Raw genomic sequence first — 21,332 nt, 5'->3', positions numbered from 1 at the left:
CGCTGCACAAGGCATCCTTGGGAATGAGAACTGTCCAACAAGTCCTTGGATCATGCCATGGCCCCATTTAGCCTTTGCTGTAGCTCTGTGTACCTCTGCCTCATACTTATTGTTCCTTATCCATGTAAATCCATGTGCTGAAATGCAGGTGGAAATGATAACTACTGAGCACAAGGATAAAAGAACAATCCAGAGGCTCCACACAGATCTAAGGGAGGGAAAATAAAGACATTTTTCTATGGGTTATGAGAGCCTTGGTCATGTTGGCATCTCTCTGGCATCAGACACGTGCCAGGTTATCTGTGATTGCCAAAATTGTTGTGTTTCTGAAGTCCATGGCTCCTGCTCTTACTGTGTGTTACTACTGCTGCTCAGTTGTATTTTTCTTTAGATCTGTGTTGGTCAGGGATGGCTGATGAATTTCAAGATATTGAAGAGATTTGTTGGGGGCTTACTTGAGCTTTGTTTTATCGGTCACTGGTTGGATTCTGGATGTCTGTCCTGGAGGAACAGAGCAATGACTGCTCTGTGTGGGTAACAGTTCCCATTGATGTTCCATATATTGTTCTGGGTTTTATGGTTTCCTCAAATGTGAAACAAGGCTGGGTTTCCTGCTGGGGCCTTATCAGGACTCCGAGCTTTCTGCTTTTGCTGGTCTATGAGAGCAACCTGGAGTGGTAACAGTGTTCTGTTCAAAGTAACAACAGAGGAGAAAACTCCACAGAAAAGCAGGGATGTGGAGATTTTGAACAGGTAAGTACTGACCATGCCATCATGGGCACAAAGTTGTTGTAACTCTGGAGGAATTCTGAAGTATGATCCTATTAGAGTGTACCTTCAGGAGATACGTGAAAATAGAGGAAAGGTGACCTAGCCAAATTAAATTATGTCTTGGTTTAGGGCAAATTTGAGAGAAAAACCTCCAAAAGGGTTCCTCTTGAAAGCAGATTCAAGTGGCCCCTCATCTAAGTGGTTCAGGGAAATATTTCCTTGGAGAAAAATGGAAAAAACTTGTTTATTTAACAGGCAAAGCATTCACCAGCACAAGAAAAAAAATGGACACTATTAAACAATAAAACCTCTTGCTGCTCCAAAGAGATGCCAAACTCAGGAGGCCCCTCCATGGGCTGCAGCTCAGCTCACTCAGTCTCTGTCAGTCCCTCCAGGGCTGGAAATGCCCCGGCCCAGGCCCGGCCCGGTGCCCACAGCTGGAGCTGCCGGTGCTCTGCTGGGTGTTCTGTGCAGAGCAGGGTTAAACAGGCCCAAGGAAAAGAAAAACCACAGTCCAGGGAACTTCTCTGCCTCAGCTAGCCAAAAACTAACTAAAGCAAAGGAGAGCCCTGTCCTGCTGTCTGTCTGTCCACAGACAACACAATCCAGGAGCAGGATGGAGCAAGTGCAGTTCCTGAAAACAAACTCTGCACTTTTTCTCGCTCCTCCTTGCTCTCAGAACCATCTTAAAGGTGCAAAACTTATTTCTGGGCCGAACAGATGAATGAGGATACAAGCATAATAAAGTCACCCCAGGACAGAATAATAATGAAGAAAACCACCCAGAGAGTAGGAACTCCAAGGATTTACCATTCCACTCACCATCCAGTGATCAGTTCTTGCCATTGGGGCCCAAGTTTTAACTCTACCATTAGAATGTTCTAAAGAACATGGTAATTTTAGGAAGTGGGTTATAGAGTGTGTGTGAGAGATTCTGCTTGTATCTGCACCCTCTTAGTTGCAGGTTCATTAAGGGAGGTTCATTAATTTACTCCATATTTAAATGTGGGTATCTAACAGCAGGATTTGGCCTTACCACTCTGATATATACAGCATAAAAGCACTTTAAAATTTGTATTTCTTGCTAAATAGCATAAAATTACATCCTTTCAGGTTAATTAAACCATTTCTCAATGCTGGTTGCTGTTGATGGTATATTTAAATGTCAGACTCACAATAAGCACTTATGCTTCCTGATGATAAATGGCTTCCTTTTAAAATATCCCGTATGTGTCAATGCATCCAAAGCATGTGGATTTCTTTTCTGCTCAATCTGCATTCCCATTTGGTCTGCATTAGGGTTCAGACACCCAAAGACTGAATAAAGACTGAAAAGACAAAATTCAGGAACTGAATAAGACCTCATCAGGCCCTATATAGTATTCATTACCCAGCCAAAAATTTTCAATGAAGGCAGCAGAATATTCAGCAGGAAAGGGTAGGTAAAAGTGGACTTACACTGACTGTCAGATACTTTGTTGTAAAAATCTAAGAGCAACTTTTCCAAATCTATTTCTGTGGGAACTGGCAAACAAACACCCTGCTGGAAGAAAATGAATGACCAGGGAATATGGGGTTGATAAGGAATGGTGTCAGGATGGGTTCTTGTTTGGGGATCCAAATGATGATTTATTGAAAACAGGATACCACTTTTAACACAGTTTAGAGACAAGAACCCAGATGGGCTGAGGGTCCAGGATTATATGTGGGATAAGAGGGGATGGTTCAGAGGATCAGGGTCCAATGGGAGTGGGGCAAAATGGTGCAAGGTGTGGTTAAAAACAGTGAGAGCCTTTGGGGATTGACTGGGCAGAGCAATGTGACAAATCAGGGCCAATGGGGATTCAGGGAAGGGAGAACAGTCGAGCAGACATACAAAAATGGAAATAGGGGCTGGACAGGGGGCAGGGCCAATGGGACACCACAACTCACAGGGAATTAACATAAGAATGCAAAGGCTTGTGAGAAAGAGGCTTTTCTCACCCTAACTTTGGGGTGCATTTTTATTGTAATGCCTCCAAAGTTGAGGGATGGTTTAGTCACTGATTCTTTGGCCTCCAGAAGGGAATAATTGGGAGTCCCAGTTTCTGGAGACCAGACAATGGTTGTTGTCTTAGCATTTGTGTCACTGAACATCCCATGTGCAGATCCATGTGCAGTGGGGTGTAGGAATGGACATGCTGCTAAGTATTTGTGGAATGGATTTTCTTCCTGTGAGTGTCTGAGAAGTGTCTCAACTGAGCAACACAAGCAAAAGGAGATTAACTGAAAACTGCTTTAGTTTTGTCAGTGGTTCCTGGTCCTGCAGAAGAATGATGGAGCTGTCAGTGTGTTTGTATTTCCTTATAACCAGAAGTACTTCATTGTCCTGTCTATAGAGAACCAAACAGAAGAGACCAGGTTAAAGGAGGGAAATGCAATTGCTCCAATTTTATGCCTTTTCTTGGGAGCAATTCTAAATGCCTATAAAATAAAGTCTTAAAATTTAGGAAGATAAAAATGTAGAAGCATGGGCAGCAGGGGAGGGGGGTTTTCTGCCCCTCTGCCCTGCTCAGGTGAGATCTCACCTGCAGAGCTGCCTCCAGCCCAGGAACCCAGCACAGGAAGGACCTGGAGCTGCTGGAGCAAGTCCAGAGGAGGCACCAAGATGATCAGAGGGATGGAGCAGCTCTGCTGTGATGAAACCCAGGGAGAATCCAGATTGCTCAGCCTGAAGAAGAGAAGCTTTGCAGGGACTTAATTGTCTGAAGGAACCAACAAGGAAGGTGAAGACAGAGTTTGGACAGGGGTGTGGAGTGACAGGACAAGGGACAATGGCTTCAAACTGACAGAGGGTTAGATGAGATACTGGGAAGAAATTTTCCCCCATAAGGGTGGGTGAGGCACTGGCTCAGGTTGCCCAGAGGAGCTCTGGCTGCAGTATCCTTGGAAGTGCCCAAGGCCAGGCTGGATGGGGCTGGGAGCAGCCTGGTCTGTGGAAGGTGTCTCTGCCCATGGCAGGAGGTAGGATGGGGTGAGCTTTAAAGGTCTTTTCCAACCCAACCCTTCCTGGAATTCTGTGATTCTGTGAATATATAGGCAGGCCCCTTATGGAAGTTTCTGTGGTATTTTCATACATCTTTATATATTATCCATACAAACAAAATTCTGAGTCCCTTATTCTGATGCTGAGGGTTTGTAGCACGATTGTTTTGACGTTAATCAGAGTAGCTCCCGTGGAGAGCTTTGATTCACTTCAGAATTGCAAAGAACGCTCTAAAAATGATAATACACTGTAGCTATTTCATTGTAATTGGAGGCTGTCTGTGCTTCACAGAAATTATCAGTCAAGCATTCCTGAAAATGTCAGAATTTTCAAGTTATTTCTATTTAAAATGGAGGACCAAGAATGTGAGGGGATGGATAGAAAATTTGAGGACTGTGTGATTCAAACTTGAAGTGCAGTTTGTAATAGTGAAAGATGATCAGCTTTGGGGCTGGAGAAGTCATCTCCTAGGTATTTTTCTAAATTACGGGATGCATAAATAGGTCTACTTATTCTACACATGCCATTACTTTAATAAAAGGCACCACTTAAGGAAATGAAAGGCTTTGGAATATTGCTAAATGTCTTAGTTCCATTTATAGTTTAAAGGTGAGGTTTTCCCATTATGTTCAGAGTTTGTGACATAGTTGAATAATTTGCAGGAATCTGTTTGATACCAGACTGCAAATTCTGTATTTTCCTCTTTCAATGTTCATATTGTAAATACAGGCATGATAAGATCTCCTATTGGTGTTCTAAGTATATCAGGATTTGGCAATTGGTCTGCTGCTAATCTCACAATGTGCATTTATGTCTATATTGAAATTGATTGGAAAAATGTATCAGGAAATACTGATCTTCAGCTATTTCACGTATAAATGTGGAGGGGTTGGTGAGAGAGATGAGTGAGACAGTAGATGCTGTAAACACAGAGTGCTGATGGATACTCAAGTAGTAAATAGAACTATCTTAGAAGTAACTCCTGACAGTAATAAAGGCAGTAATTCTATTTCATCTATGGATTTAATGAGTAGATAATAAACTTGTTTCACTTCGCAATATAAGTGGTGTTTATGTTATATTAATATTTATTAGTACTTATTGATGCTAGGGTTTAGTTGTTCTCTTTTCCTCACATCACAGCCATTTCATTAAAATTCAAGTTAAATTGCTACACAATAAGCAATTAAAAGTGTTTGTGTGTGTGAGAGAGAGAAGGAAGTAATCTGTGTGTGGAGATATTCGTATGGAGAAGGACAGACCCTCCCTGACAAGAGAGTTGTGCTCCAAGTGATGGATTCTGTTTGCACTAGTTAAAAAATTTGGTTCTTTGAATGCATATTTCAACCCACAGGCACTGTTTTGCTGTTCATATAAGAGTGGCTTGGATGGGTTTCCTGCCTTTTAACGGGGTGTTTTTGTATCCCTTGCTTTGACTGTGGGCAGCGCCTCTTCAGGAGTGGGATTGTGCACTATGTTAAATGGCCTTTTTGTGTGACATGTGAAGGACTGCCAACTTGGAGGGTAATGTGAGTCACAAAGTGCCTGATCCAAATTTAACCAAATTTGTTCATCTCTAAATTTAGAGAATAGCTGAATGGCAAGACAGATATATTTCAGTTTCCATCAGTGACAAGGACAGAGTGTTGGCGGATGCCTGTTAAAAGCTATAGGGTGTGTTTTTGATACTCATATATGTGTGTATGGGTGGGAAAAGACTGGTTACTTTTACTTATCATGAGCCTGTTTCTTCTTTGGCTGCTTTTAAATCACTCTTGGGCTTGATGTTTCTTCTGTGCAGACAATTCTTGTGCAGATGGTATGCTGTGGTCTTGAGTCGTGTTTTTGTCCTCTTGAGTAGAAAGACTTGCATTGGAATTGGATTTTTGTCATTATGAAAACTGAAATATAAACCCTTTTAAAATAAGGCAGGCACCAGGCAAGGTAAGACAAACCAAAATTCTTTTTGTTGATCTTACAATCAGGCATCAATATCAGTGATTTCAGAAAACTATTTCAAGTTTATCCTCTATTTGAGCATAACCCTGAGTTAACATGTATATAATTCAATGTCTTCAACAACATTAGTCATATCCATGTATGAGTTCATATTTCCCTGCTTTTCTATGCTGGGGTCTTAATCTTTTGACTGTTTTAATTCTTTGGCTAAATATTGTCCTTGGAGATTTGACAAGTTAAGGCAAGACCATCCCCTCTGCTTTTGTGCAAGGCATTTTGTTAATGGGTATGATTGTTTGTGTGGGGGGTTTTCTCCATGAGATCTTTATTAAAGACATTTATTTAGCCTCTTTTTCTTGTTTTATTTTATTACAACCCCAGTTCAATGACTTGTGTCATCAAATTTGCACATGTAGGATATTGCAAACAATTTGATTGTTGCATCCCTCACTGAATCAAGCAATGAGACTGCCTGGGTTGGAGATGTGTTTCTTTTTATTTGCAGGATCACTGCAATAGCAGTGACTGAATAGGTAATACCAGAATGTGAATGACAGCTTTGATAGAACTAAAGCAACATTGTGCTTCCTGTAGTTTGCTGAACTGGTAATGATGATTTAAGGGTTTTACCTGAAATATTTACTATCCTTCTGGGTGTGAAATAAACCCACAAGTCAGCATTGTTTAATTTAATATAATATTAATTTTTCTTTGAATAATCTCTTAGTACACTAAGATTTTTTTAAAGAAGGATATTGTAGACTAGCAGTAATAAGAATACTGTAGAAATTTGACAAAAATGCTTCAGGGATACTATGATTTTAGAAGACTGTGTATGGTAATTAGTTAGCATTTGCTCTAATGAAACCCCACAAACCAATTTGGTGTTTTCACTTTTTTTTTAGGGTGAAGCATTATATTATTTTCCCTCACACTTGACTTTTCACAATATAAGCCAATCCTCCATATTCTGTCAACATGTAGTGTTTAACCTTTCCTGTAATATGGGAAATTAGATATTGCATTTGTTATTATTGCTAGAAAAGGACTGCCCAAACTCCCTAATCAGTATGAGAAGATAAAAAGCTCCAGGTTTCTGCTGTATTTATGGATTTGAGTGGGTTTCAAAGCCAGAGTAAGTGGCTTTGAACCATCGCTATGATGGCTCAGAATTGTCAAGTCTTGAGGAATATGAGCTCTAACTCTCATTCTTCTAGCCTGAATCCAGAAATTGGTTTTGAATTTAGAAGTTATTACATGAATTTAGAAGTTATTACATGCAGAATTAATTTATATCTTGGCATATCATGACGTGTTTACACTTCAGTAAGTTTAAGTTTATAAGCCTTAATAACACAGTATTTCTCAGCAAATTCTATGAGCATTGTCAAATGTGTGAGTTTGGAACATCTCCACTGAAGTCAGGTCTAGAGAAGCTTTATTTGTACCAGAAGAATTAATCTATATCACTAGCATGTCTTTCACTATTTTCCTAATGACTGTACAATAGGCTTGGCAAGCTACTAGTGGTTTTTGTTGTTGTTATTATTACTGCTATATTTTCTTTTAAAAAGGATGTTTTCATACTGTAATCTTCACATCCTGCAGCTGTGGTAGGACAGTGGTGCTTCAGTAGCTGCTGGGTCTGTTGGAGATTTTCACTCCTGCCTGAGCTCACTTGAGGGAGAGGTGTGAAACTGCTTTGTGTGACACTGTTCATACATTTTCCCTTTACTTGGGAATATTTCTGCAAACTGTGAATGCAGACTAAGTAATTTGAAAACATTAGTCATTAAAAACCAGATCAACCTGGAACAGCTGAGTAGTTAAACAGAAAACCTTTTATGAATCATCTGAGCAAGAGACTATAGGTGTGATCACAGATGCTGAGTCTTGCTTCAACTCATTGGCATTATGCTCATTTGTGCAGGAGGTGGAGATTTAATTAGTTAAATATGGTTTCTGAATAAGGCTACAAATCACAGAACAGGTATGTGCATGCTAATGCATTTAGCACACCCAAACTTTCTTTTTTTCTTTTTTATTTTATTTTGATGCAGAAATTCGGAGTGTGGTCTAATGCCCGTGGAAAAATCGTAATAAAAATAATTTATACTTATATATAAAAATATTTTTATAATATATTTAGAAATATTTTATAAATCTTTTGATTGAAAAATGGTGCATTAGAAAAAAGCTACTGACCAGTAAATACTATGGTGCAAATTGTGTTTAGGAATAGGCATTTGGCACAGATGTCTCCTTGTGTAAGTAATCAATGGGATTTCTGGAACAGGGAAAAATGTGGGCTGTATTCATTGTGTTTTCCTTTTTCCAGAAAACATACCTACAGTGTGTTCAGAGTTTGTATTTTTCAGTCCACCCAGATGGCAATGTGCAAGTGGCAAGAAGTATAGGTAGTGGTTTGAAAATCCCATGGTAAAAGCAGAGATAAATTTGGTTTATTTGTTATATTAATATAATTCATATAATAATATTTTTATTTATTATATTGAATATTAAATATTAATTTAATATTGTTTATTTATTTATTCTCTGGAAAGCCTGAGAAACACAGGAAAAGCAGAACATTGCTTGCTTCATCTCTGCATATTCTCTTCTGATACCTACATGAGATATGTTACCACCTTGGGCTTCCTTGCAAATGAGTGGTGATGAAAGGGATGAGTACAAAAACCTCAGCAATAACTAAGAATTTGGTTTTCAAAGCAGGTGTGGAATTTAAGGTGATGCTTTGCCTCCTACTGCTTGTGCCTACCCCCATGCAGAGAGAGCTGTTCCAGGACAAAAGTCCAAGTCATTAATAATTGGCTGTAAGGAAAGTTGTTTTAAATAGTATTTTTGGTGCCCAAAGAAAGGATAGTTTCAAAAATATTGATGTTTTGAAAAAGCAACAGGACATATGTTTTCAATTGTCTACTTCATAACAATCATAAATTGCATATGCAAACATGATTAATGAATTCTGAGTAAAGGGAAAGGAAGTGGGGAGAACAAAAACTTTTAAAACCTGTAAACCTTTACATTTCTATGAAATTCCAATTAAATTACTGTTTACACAAAATATGTATCTGAAGTAACAGCCTCTTTAGAATACCATGAAATGTGAAACTGATACCTTATTCCATCAGTTTATTGGAAATACCATGCAAAGTGATTTCACCAGATTTTGGAGAATGAATAATTATTGCCATTGATTTTTATGCAAGTTGAGTCTAGAAGGAAAGAAAAAATGTGTATCTGAACATGTCTTAGAGGAGCATCAAAGTTCTGTCCAAAGGCCTGTTGCTTTTATTGGTGGACTCTGAAAACATGATCATATTCAGATGTTCAGGCGAGCTAGAGAACAGCAGTTATCCAGGATTTGTGAGGAAAGGGGCAGCAAGTTTTAGGTCAAATCAACTTGGAGGCTGCGCACAGTGCTTGGCATTTATATAAAGCAAGCTTAATGTTGAATGCAGCATTCAAGTTGTAAAATGGATGTAGAATGGGTAAAAAACCCCTGCAATTACTTCAGCGATGATCCATTCAGGTTAAGAATTTTCGTCTTTGCTGTTGCCATAGCAATCTGTTCCCCTGTCACTAGCACATTAAAAATCCATTCTGTAAAACTGTTGTTGCCAATATTGAACACATAACAGACAAAAAGATTTTTTTTAATAGCTTAGGTTCAACACGAAGAAGACCTAGATCTTAAAAAGATGCATATGTTCTTTAAAAAGAAGATTAGTATTTCCATAATTCATTGCAGGAACACAGTATTTGTACTGCAGTATTGATGTCAGTATAAAATAATTTGCAAATAATCCAGCAATGTAGTGTCAGTTGAGCTCAAATAATTGAACTGTTCAGCTGAGATACAACAAACCCATATGTTCCAGAGTTAAACTCTTATTTTGGTAACGTGCTGTAGAACTGAATGTGTCTTTAACCTTCTGTTGCTGGTTGAGTCTGATTCTCTTTAGTGATTGACTGGAGTGATTTTATCCTGGTGTAATTCTGGAGTGGGAGAACAGTTATGTCTCCTAACAGCTTTACATCTGTGATGTAATCTTAAACTGCTCATGGACACAAGCTCTGCAATGAGTTTGTACAGATAATTAATTGTAGCAATAAGTCCTTAAGCATTTGTTACTACATCTAAAGGAGGAGGGAAGGCAATTTACTATTCAAAATGACCATAGCAATGGTTTGACAAATGTAGGTACCCAAACTCAGTAAAATGCAAATATTTTTCAATAGAGATACAATATGTAGATACATACATATATGTATGTGTGTGTGTATTCATTCAGGACTGAAAGGCAAAAGCTTGTTTAAATCACAAATGGTCCTAGATTTGAAAACTCAGGCATTGACTAAATAAGTCATAACATAATAGCTGGAAACTGAATGTATGGCCCTTAGTCTGATCACTGATAATGTAGTTTCATCTTTGTTTCCACTGCAGCATTCTTTTATCCTCTGAGCATCTCTAGACTTCATGCTTTGAATTCTTATTCTCTGCCCATGCCATACTTCTTTGTTTCACTTTTCATGTCTTCCACTTGCTACTCTCCTCACACTTCTATACCTCAGTTGTCTTTGAGAGCCTTTATCCTGGGATGGAGTTGATTTATTGCAGGAGAATCATAGGAGGTTCACAGAATATTTTGAGTTGAAAGGGACCCACAAGGATCATTGAATCCAACTCCTGTTGGTTACAATGCAGGGCATTAATAGAAATGGCAGTGATAAGTCATCATCCTTAATAACTGCACTTGGCAGTATCTCTTAAATTTTTCATTTTCTTTTGGTTGAATGGGAGGAACTGTTTTTTGTTGTTTATTTTTCTTTTTATGCAACTGTGTCCTCTTGTTTGGGGACTTGGGCTGGTTTTCCTATTTTAAGTTATTCCTGTTATTTTAGTGAATAAACTGGCCAGTGAAAAGGATGATTTCCTTTGGATCCCTTCACTTCTTTTTGCAATTTGAATGCGACCCTTTGGAAGGTGCTGCTGGATGACATTTACCCAACAGGGATTGCAGGTCCCCTCCACAGTGGGCCTGCTGCATTCCTGTCTGAGAGCACCTGTGGATTGCTGAATAAAACCATGTCCCTGACATGCCAGATCCCTGTCTGCCCGTGGAGGTGGCTGGAGACAGGAGCTGGGAAATGTCTTGTGTCCCAGTCACACATGTTCATTATCCAGTAACTCTGAGCTGAGGGATGGAGTGGTTGAGCTTTCTGTCCCAGTCCAGGGCTGGAGGTTCAGGTGAGAGTTAGCAAAAGATCCTGAACTCCCAAAATGCTTCTGGATGTAAAGTTTAGTGAATTAGACAGTAGAAAATATATTGGATGTATTTGTTCTTATTCGAAAAAAACCCCAACTGTATAAAGTAATGTCTGATTTAAATGCATACAATCAAACCTGAGGCAAAGTGAAATTTGGCTTTTCACTTCCCCATCCCTTCACATTATAGATGTTTCAGGGAGTCACCAGAAAAGCCCTAGACAAAGGAGAGATTCAGAAATATCTTTGACTTTTATGGACCTTTTCATTAAAATGCTTAGAGCTGTAAATGTAGAAATAAGAAATTCATTTATCTTTACAAAAGTGCTGCTATTCGGCACTCCTAAAATAGTCTTTTAAATTATTGTTTCTGATTGTATCAATAAATCCATACAAAATGCTTAAAGGTCAAGCATTTCCAGAAAAAATGTCTTTTCAGCTTGTTAATTAGGAGTTTATAAGAATGTGCACAACCCTGCTCTTTGGATAAACTGGAAAAGAAGAAGGAGAAAAGAAAAAGGTCCCCATGGATAAAAACGATAGTGTGGAATTAGTGAGTGGCAAGTCTTTGCTCTATCAGTCTCACCATGGCCTGGACAGTCAGGGCATGAAAACAGGTGGCTCTGCTAACAGGAGGAACAAAAGTTTATTTTTCTGTTTGTTGGGGAGATATCTTGATTAGTTACCTCCTGAAGCTGAGGGCCCAGCTTGAGCTGATGTATGAAGGGGAGTGTGAACAGGATTTGATATGTCATAGCCTGAGCCATGGGAAATTTGTCCAGCTCTCATTGTGTGGCCAAAGGCATCAGATAAAGACACTTGTGTTTTTATTTCCCATTTATTTTCTTGTTTATGTACAACTTGAACAAGAACAAAGCAGTGTAAATTGTACCCAGAGACAAACTGCCCACCCACCCATTCTGGCACCTCCTTCATTGCAGAGAGCACAACTGGGGTTCCCTGTTTCATACTTCACTTCTTTCACCTGTCATCATGGAAACATCCTGGTCTGCCTAAAAATTAGGCCATTTGGATGGAGGTCTCCATGCATGGATGAGATGAAGTTAATCAGTCACATGGATTGAACACTGGAATTTCCACCTGCACAAAGTCTAGCTCTGACCATTATCATTTCACCTCTAAATCTAGATTTTTTTAATCACTAAAAGGGAGACAATAATACTGACCTCAGCAAACATAAGAGATGAAATGTGTTACAGGAAAAGTACAGAGGTCATTGAATTCTTGAGTAGCTGGCGCCATTTATTGCCCAAGCTGGGAAGGAATAACAAAACAATGTAAATAGTGAAAAATAAAATAGATTCTTACATCTCTCTCTATCTGAACATACTGTAGTGCTGATATTAACATGAAATTGAAGTTCTGATTTTTTTCCTTGGCTATATGATTTCTATACTGAGATTGTTTCCTTGAATATTCAATGACAGATCCTTACTATAAAATCATTTGTAAAGGGAAGGTTGCATCTTTGTCACTGAAAATTTCATAACTTAAGAGTGCCATTATTTGGTTTTGTACTTTTGTGTTTGCTGCAGAACTGCTCCTTCAGGAAAATAAATCTGATTAAATTTTTGAAAGTGCAGGTGACAGAAGTGACAGTAGTTCCTTTCTCCGCTACCGACAGATGATTCCTCCTGACTCTGCCTTCCAGTGAAGCTGAGGAAACAGTGCAGAGTAGTTTTGTGGTGTTTCTTGTTTGTTCTCTCATTTCTTTTGTCTCAATCATTCACTGTTTTGAAACCTGAACCATAATTGGCCCAGTGAGGCACCCAGGGGCTGACATGACCTCCTTCCTCACAGGACAGACATTCATTCTGTTCTGGATACTTGGTTGGATTTTATTTCCTGGAGATATTTAAGGTAATACAAGAGAAGAGCTTTTTTTCTCAGACATGGAGTTTACTGTGTATCTTAACAATTGATAACTCTATCTTACTTAACATCTCAGTAATTTGACTCTTATCTTTATAATCAATTTCCAATTTCATTCAGTGTCAGCTCTTTGTATTTTAATGGCATCACAGAATCATTAAGGTTGGAAAAGACATCCAAGATCATCAAGTGTAGCCTTGGACTGAACACCACCATGCCAACCACCGTGTATTTTGTTGTCCAGTTTGGAAATCTTTGCAAATCCTTGTGTACCTGTAGGAATATCAGAATGTGTGTTTGCAAGGTCAGAGGCAGCAGCCTTTAAAGTACAACTTTCCAGAAGGCAGAACTTTTTGTTTTAACTTTCTGTAGAGGGTATCTATGCAGCCCAGGAGAAGTAGTGATGCCCCTGGTACTTCCAAGTAGACCTTGGACATCACTGGTGGTGAAAGAAATCTCATTTGGGACAGTAGGAAAATATAGATCCTACTTGTGATAAGCTTTCTGTAGCATGAGTTGGAAAGTTCACTTTGGTATTTACCCTAAAAAATCTGAATCTGGCTGAATTGATTACAGTTTATGCCAATATTAAGCAGGAAGTTGTGATAAGTCTAATAAATGCCCACAGCAGCAGGTGCCAGCTCAATTTCTCCTTCTCCCCAGACTGCAGTGGTTCATCATGGTATTCTTGTTGATGTGTGAGGGCAATGAAGTTGTTTAATCAGATCCTTCCCCTTATTTTTAGTCCCTGTATCACCCTATAAGGAAACTGTGGCAGAAATACCCCCTTCTGTTCCTCTCCCTGCTGCCAGATCCCTAATTTCTAAAGGAAGGTGCAACTTACTTCTTTTATCATCCAGGGATGGAAATGCTGCTCTCTCTGCCCCCCTTCTCTTGGCTTGAGACAGAATTTTAATGGAGTATATTTTTCCATGGATAATCCAGGGCACTGGTAATCCATGAGTACTCAAGAAAAATTGTCTTGCATGTTTATAACTGTTCAGCTCTCCTTGTTGTTTTAATAGGCAAATTTTCAAATGTTAATCTTTCCTGAATATGCAGCATCACACCCCCAAATGTCTCTGACAGGAGTAGTAGAGGTAAAAATATAAATGCTGTAGGAGAAGTTTATTAAGAATATTCTGCCTGAATACACTTGTTATTTCTTATCAAACACTGGAGACAGAATGAAATAGACTGTTTTGCCACTCTGTGGGTGAGGTCTGAGGAGAACATATCAGTATGGATATGACACAGTTTCACTTTCCTTGAGCTGATTATGTTATAGTTTCTTTTCTACTGACAAATTTCATTACCAGATTGAGGTAATAATAGCATATTTTATCTTGCTGGCTGTGATCCACAGTTAAATTTAGAGAAATTCAGTTGAATCTATATTTTTCTCCTTATTAGCTATTTCTAACAGCCTGGTAAGATTTTCTGTTTGGTGACTAAGTGTCTCTTGCTGTTATAATGACAGTCATATGCTTGCTTTTATTTCTGTATCATCCCAACAGTGATAACAAAATGCTAGATGAAAGTTACAAAACTTTGCCTTAAGAATATTGGCCAGTTAACCAAAGTATTTTTAGAACTTTTGGTTAGAAGCTGTGTCTTCCCCATCCCTGGAAATGTCCAAGGCCATATTGGATGGGACTTGGAGCAACCTGGTCTGGTGGAAAGTGCCCCTGCCCATGTTGGGGGTGAAATTGGGTGATCTTTAAGGTCCCTTCCAATCCAAGCCAGTCCATGATTTGGTGAAGTGAAATCAGGGATGAAAGACATTGAATGGGAAAAGTTAACTGTCTTCTTTACATGTGTGGCCCAATCATAAATTTATAAGTTATCTGCTTGTTCCATCCTATCTTAAATAAGCTTTGAATAAATTTGGTGTTCAACTAAGAAAAGGGTGAGTAACAAAAATAAGCATGGATAGTAATAAATGCTGTGTTGGCCCAAATGGGTGTCAGCTGAATGTTGTGTGCTGTAGTAGATTTATAGGCAGCTTTCCATTTTAATAATTCAGTATTTACTATTTCCTGAGGCACAGCAAATATCTCTTTGTGACCCTGGCTACCATGAAATGCATCATTGTACCAATACACATCACTGTGGTGCATTTCAGATCTATTTTGAAAACAGTTTGGTGCCTCCTAGAGAGCCTCCAGCCAGGGCAGCTGAGAAGGAAAAAAAAAGAGCTGGAAGGGAACAGAGAGATTCTGCCTGGGAAACCTTTACAATTGTTTTAAGCTGTGTTCAAATGTTTTTCTTCCAACAGACTTTGGGAACTATCACTGCAGTGCCCATTAAGGTTCCTCAGGTCAGCTCCTTGCAGAGGTTGGCAGGACAAGGACCAGCAGTGCTACCTCAGGTACAAAATACACTTTCAAAGAGGGGGTTGTGTCATTTTGCACATATTCTCTGCTTCTGCCTACTGCCCAGGCCTGGGTGAATCAGCACACTGATTTTGCAGAGTTGTGTTTTTCTTCAGTCCATGAAAAAAATAATTCTTCTGGGTGTGTACTGATGGCACAATGAAAAGCTATAAAATGTAATGCAGATTCATCGTGGGAGAGCAAAATACATATGAATGTGAAATGTAAATTTATGCCTTAAAGTTGAATCACAAACCAAAGAAGTGAAAATCTGCAATTCTGTAATTAAAAGAACTGGTGTAAGTGTTAACCTTCCTGTTCAAGATTTAACCCCATGTTCTGTTTCACTGACTTATTAGTCTTGTCTATCCCAATACAAAGTTTTGTAACCAGCTAACCCAGGTGCCAGATTGAGTAAAGATTCTCTGAGCAAGAGTGAAAGGAGAGTTGCACTCACTGTTTTTTAAAATGTTTCAAAATGTCTTCTTTTCTGAACGCCAATCACTGTTTCTATAACTATGCACTTTATTCCCCATTTCAATCCTCTTTCTCAAAAATTTTGGATGTCATTTTCAATAGGCATTTTGCTGCAATTCTATGGTTTGCTGTTCACATTAATGATTATTAAGTATAAATATATTTCTCCCACTGTGGCTCTCGCTGCTCTGGTCCGGGAAAACTGGAAACTTCAGATGGAAATATAAAAATTCCCGGAAGCAAGGCCATGTGATACCACACAGGTGTTATGGTAAAAACATCTTCTTCCTTGTAGTGTTGTGAAAACAAGCACCTAATAAAAAATTATTTTGGAAATTAAAGAGGCGCATATTATCTTCCAGTAGGAGCTGGAAATCATGCAGAATTAAATCCAGTCACAGTCCATGTCATCAGCTTTTATTCTTTTATTCATCAGACTTGGTCACTGACCAGGCTGGCCACTAACCTCCTTTTGTCACCATAGGTGACAGGCAAGGCCCCACACCTTGCTCTGAGTTACTGGGACAGTCCTGCCATTCTAGGACTGACTTTTGGATAAGCAAATTCCCATCTCCTAAGCATACCACAAGTTGAGTCCAGCTGGGTTTTGGCACCTGCTAAAACCTTTACTTTGTTTCCCCATGTAACATCAAATTACTGGGACAGCAGAACCATATTCATCACTCTTCTACCAAGAATTTGGAATATTTCTCAGGGAATGAAAGCAGTGTCCAGACTCAGATGTTATCTATGGCTCAATATTGATCTGGAAGGGATGGAACCTTCCTCAATGTCCATCTCTGCCAAATCTAGTTGTGACAGTGAAGTTGTGACAAGTCTAGTTATGACAATGAAACCAGAGCAGCAAAGGCTTCTGTTTAGGCATAAATATTACCATGCTGGCTGGACAGAAAGAGAGGACGAGAGGACTCATCAATTTTGAGGCCTCATCATGTCTAAAGGGGTTTGATATATTTAACACTTTTGTGCTCCTCATCTTGACAGCCTCTTTTGATTTACCCCTATGCAAACAAAAACATACCACACAAGTAAAACGAGACATTTAACAAGAGTTACATAAAATAATGCATACAGCTTCCTTCAGTTTCCACATTAGTACAGATACTTGTCATTTGTTTTGTTCATTTAAATGGCTTTATGATATGACCCCCTGGAAGCTTTTCCATCTGGGAAATGAAGTTTCAAAATTTGCACATTCACAAATGGCAGCAAAATCCCATCACTTAGAACTGCTAATTAAGTGGTGAGCAAACAAGCATTACTTACAAGTTCTTTGCACAATACAAACAATATTTTAGGCATTCATTATTTACCAAAACAAGCTTCTTTGGCTTGTTTTGTGTGTGTGGGGGGGGTTGGTTTTTCTTTTTTCATTTGGGATTTTTTGCTGCTTGTTTTTTTTTCCTAATATGAAGGTATTTTTGCTTTCATCAAATAAGTGAGCTGTGATGTTTGAGAAGCTAATTCCAGATAGCCTTTCTCTTCTTACTTTGGTCTTTGGGGTCTCCAGCTGAGTAAGATGCTTTGAAACTGCAGACTCTCCACTGCACTCTAAGAAGAAAATCCTAGAGGTCCTCTGCTTAAACACTGTGGTACTCTGGAGCTATTCCTCTTCCTTATGGCACCATCTGCTCTAAGGAGGGAGTGGCATTCTCTCAGTTTGAGTTCCAATATCCAGCTGCAGAGCAAATATTCTGTTTATTTTAAACTGGTTTACAGACAAATCTAAGTCGCACTGTAGCCACCTAGAGGTAATGTGAAATGTGATTTTCTGTGCTTCAACAGGAAGATTTTAAGTGAAAAGGTGAAAATATTAAAATAAATCCCCTGTTTTATTGTCAGTAATTTGGGCCTAGTGCAATCTTCATTCAAATTAATGGAGGAACTGTGACATTTTGAATGGCAGTTAAATCAGATTACAATGCTATCTCTCTGACCTATCTTTCCAGTGCTGGTTGAAGGCAAAGTTTGGGATGGCTTTGCTCATGACTCTGCTGCTTAGAGCAGAGCAGTGTCTGCATTGGAGGGATCACACAGGTTAGTGGTGAAAACAAACAGGTACTCACAGGGCCTTAGGTGAAATATGTGTGTTTCAGTCAACTCTGCCAAGTTCTGCTGTCAGACACTGCTTAGTTTTTATCTTTTGCAGTAACTTTATGTCTTAGGTTGGAAATGGGTGTGTGTATTCTATTCCTATCTGATGGGGCAGTAATCTTCTGTTAATTGGGCAGTTTTCTTTATCTCTTCCACAACCCATCCTCCCTCCTGGGAGATATCTTCTGTTAATGAGCCATTGAGTCCCACTGCATGGCTGATAAAATCCCAACATCCCATTGGGAGATGCTCCGCCCAGAGGGAGGAGCCAAGCATTCCTACCTGGATATAATCTGTAATTTGGAGGACCACAGCAGCTTTTTCCACTGGATTCCCAGAGGAGCAGCTCTTTCCCACTGGATTCTAAGGAAGACCAGGCCCATCTACACCACCACTGGATCTTCAAAGGAAAACTCCACCCTTTTACAGGATCCCTGCTCCAACAGAACCACCCCAGGCACTCGAGGAGGGCTGCAGCCGCCATTTCATTTGGACTGCTACCCACAGGGTGTCAGGTCGTATTCTGACTGTCAGTGTTGTTTTGTATTATTACATTATTTATTTTATTTTTATTTTCATTTTTTCTTTAATGAAGTACTGTTATTCATGCTCCCATATCTTTGCTGAGAGCCCCCTTAATTTCAAAATTATAACAATTTGGAGAGAGGGTTTTACATTTTCCCTTTCAGGGGAGGCTCCTGCCTTTCTCAGCAGACACCTGTCCTTTTAAACCTTGATACTTTAATTCAGTAGGGTCTGAATGTGGTCACTTGTCTGCCCTGGGACAAGCTCTGTTATCTTGGTTTGTGTTTATTCTTCACTGGGTACCGTGTGAGCCCAGCCAGTATCTCCACATGTTCCCAAATGTTAAAAACAGTCCCATTTTAAAATTTCATGTCATAGTTCTCATGAAATTTCATCTCATAGTTCTCATAGTTTCATGTCACATTTCTACTGGTAGTTGCTGCTTCTCTTCACATGTGTACCAAACCCAGGTAGTGCTCCTGGCTTCCTTAGTAGTAGGGCTTCTGGAAGATTTCTTGGAAGGAAAACAACTCCTAGAGACAGAAATAAGTTTTGGGATGCCACTGTGTACTATAGAGGAAATAGGTTGGTCTGTGGCAAAGTTGGTCTGCTGCCCCCAGTGCTGGGATGGCCCTTACAGCAGCCGCCTCCCTACACCTCAAAAGAAAAAAGAGGAATTGTACATGCTTTCTCTTTAAATATGTCATCACAGAGGTATCACTAACTATATCAATTGGCTTAGCAGTATGTCTGCTTTCAGAGCCAGCCTGCAATTGGTTTGTCAGGCTTGCAGCTTCTAGCAGCTTCCCACAGAAAAATCACTTCTGTGGCTGGCTTCTTCCCTCCTCACCAAAAAATCCAAGCCATGTAAAACCAACTCACTATTCAAAACATTGATAACATTTTTAATAAAGAGCTCCCACCTGACTGCCTTATGCCAACATCCACAAAAAGCAGAGCTGGCAGATTCCCATTCAAACATCCTTCTCAGCAAAACATCCATTTCTGTAGTATCAAGCAGAGATGAAGGAGAAGAAAACTAAATTAGATTGTTTTGCCTTCTTAAAAAAACTGTCCAGGAGTTCTATTAGCTGCATGTCACCTCCTTTACACATAAGTTGGTAGTCCATGACTAACAACTGAAATACCAAATCATGGCAGGTACACAGCACCTGGGAGATGCCTGATTGAGTGCGTGCAATTGGAACACATGTGAAAATACTGCTGTGTGACTCCTGGGTTGTGTTGTGTGTGAACTGAGACCAGGATTTGTTTAGGGGCTTGTTGCAGTTCTGGCCTTGCTGAAGTCTGCTCACTTTTGCTATTGGTTTTGATCAAACTAATGTCTCTTCCCTGGTCTACTCCATCCAGAGTAGGAGGACTGAAAATGTGGGCTGGAGCTGCTCCCTGGGTTTTGCCCTGCATTTCACAATGTCCTTCTGTATATTCACAGGCTATATTCCAGGGATATGCTAAAGAGAGGGCTAAGTTGTATGTGAACATGGGATTCACTTATTCTGGGTCATCTTGCCTGGGCTTTCTACAATGAGGAGTAACTTCTTTTTTTATGTAGCCCTATCAAGGGGAAGGAAGAAAAGAAAGAAATCTTCCCTGTGGGAAGAAATAAACTATGTTTATTTTGACAGTGGTCCTAGACCAGGCTGAAGATAATAGGAGCTTATTGGGAAAGGAACTAAACTGAACTCAAGTATTTGAGTGAGTGGGGCGACCTGGATTTTAGGAAGTGTCATCGCTGTAAATTCAAGGAGAAAAATTTTTTTGTCTAATTTTTACTGATCAAAAAAGAAGAGGGAGGGAGTCGGTCCTCAGCTGGCATAAATAGACACAGCTTTATTGAACTCAGTGTGCATCTGTTCATTCTGGTGAAGGATATGATTACCCCATATTGCACTCATTTTATCAGCCATTGCTAATGTTTTCTGTGTAATCCTCTAAAATTTTCAAGAATGAAAGCTCTGGCTGCTGTTCCCAGCACTTTGCCTCTGTGACATATGAATTGTGCCAAATCCATTTTGAGTTTTTGTTTTCAAGCTCTGAGTACAAGGATGAAGTGAAAATCAAGTGTGAATAATGGTCTTTCTCTCAAAGGCAATGTGATATTGTGTTGAGCTGAAGAACTTACTTTCATACAGATGGGCCCTGCTAGTGTGAGGGGCTGATGGATGCTGAGCATGATCCAGCTGATATCTGATACAGGGGAAGGGGAGGGCTCTTCAGTGTTGCTGACAAAGCTAGAACAAGATCCAGGGACTAGAAGCTGAAGTTAGGCAAATTCAACCTTGCTATAAAATGCCAGTCACGAGCATAAAAAAAAAAAAACATTTTAACAATTTACTGGAGCTCATAATTAAGAAATCTTTAGTATTTTCTTTTAAAATCAGTCTTCAGTTTCTGGGAGAAATTATATGTCCAGCCTGTGAACTGGAGAATCACAGTGATCCCTTTTGGTTTTGTAATTGAAATACCCTGCATTAACTTCCCTTCTTTCCCAGGCCTGAGGGAGAATACACTTACCAGAAATGCCCTTAAAAATTCTCATATCACCTGCAGATCTTCACAGATGTAACTGTTCTAATTAGATTGTGTCCTTTAGGACTACACAGGTTTGCCCACAGAGATTGGAGGAACTGTGTGACTTTCCTCCCTTCTCCTTTTTCCCCATACCTGTATAGGTTGGATCTTGAGGATTTCTTTTGTAAGAGGTTTTCTTTCTTACCTTATTTTAATTTTCTACAGCAGGTGAGTGGCTCACCTGTTGGGATTGTCTTGGTTTACAAGACAGGTGTCTGCTAGGGAAGGCAGAAAAAGCCTCCCTTGGAACGGAGAATGTAAACCCCCTCCCTCTGGATTTTCAAAATTGTGAAATCGAGGGGCTCTC

At 39.5% G+C, this 21,332-nt stretch overlaps 1 protein-coding gene across 3 annotated transcripts in view; it reads left to right on the top strand.

The window, feature by feature from the left end:
- The window catches only part of PHF21B (PHD finger protein 21B), a 133,903-nt gene that overhangs the window by 82,327 nt on the left and 30,244 nt on the right, over positions 1-21,332 (top strand). For all 3 annotated transcript variants that reach the window (XM_063153927.1, XM_063153929.1, XM_063153928.1), the window contains one exon: positions 15,220-15,312. In XM_063153927.1, coding sequence (XP_063009997.1) covers positions 15,220-15,312 — 93 coding nt within the window. The remainder of the gene's footprint in view (positions 1-15,219; positions 15,313-21,332) is intronic.

Source organism: Melospiza melodia, chromosome 4, assembly GCF_035770615.1.
Source record: "Melospiza melodia melodia isolate bMelMel2 chromosome 4, bMelMel2.pri, whole genome shotgun sequence".
NCBI classification, from domain to species: domain Eukaryota; kingdom Metazoa; phylum Chordata; class Aves; order Passeriformes; family Passerellidae; genus Melospiza; species Melospiza melodia.
This window is presented reverse-complemented; position numbering and strand designations above follow the sequence as displayed.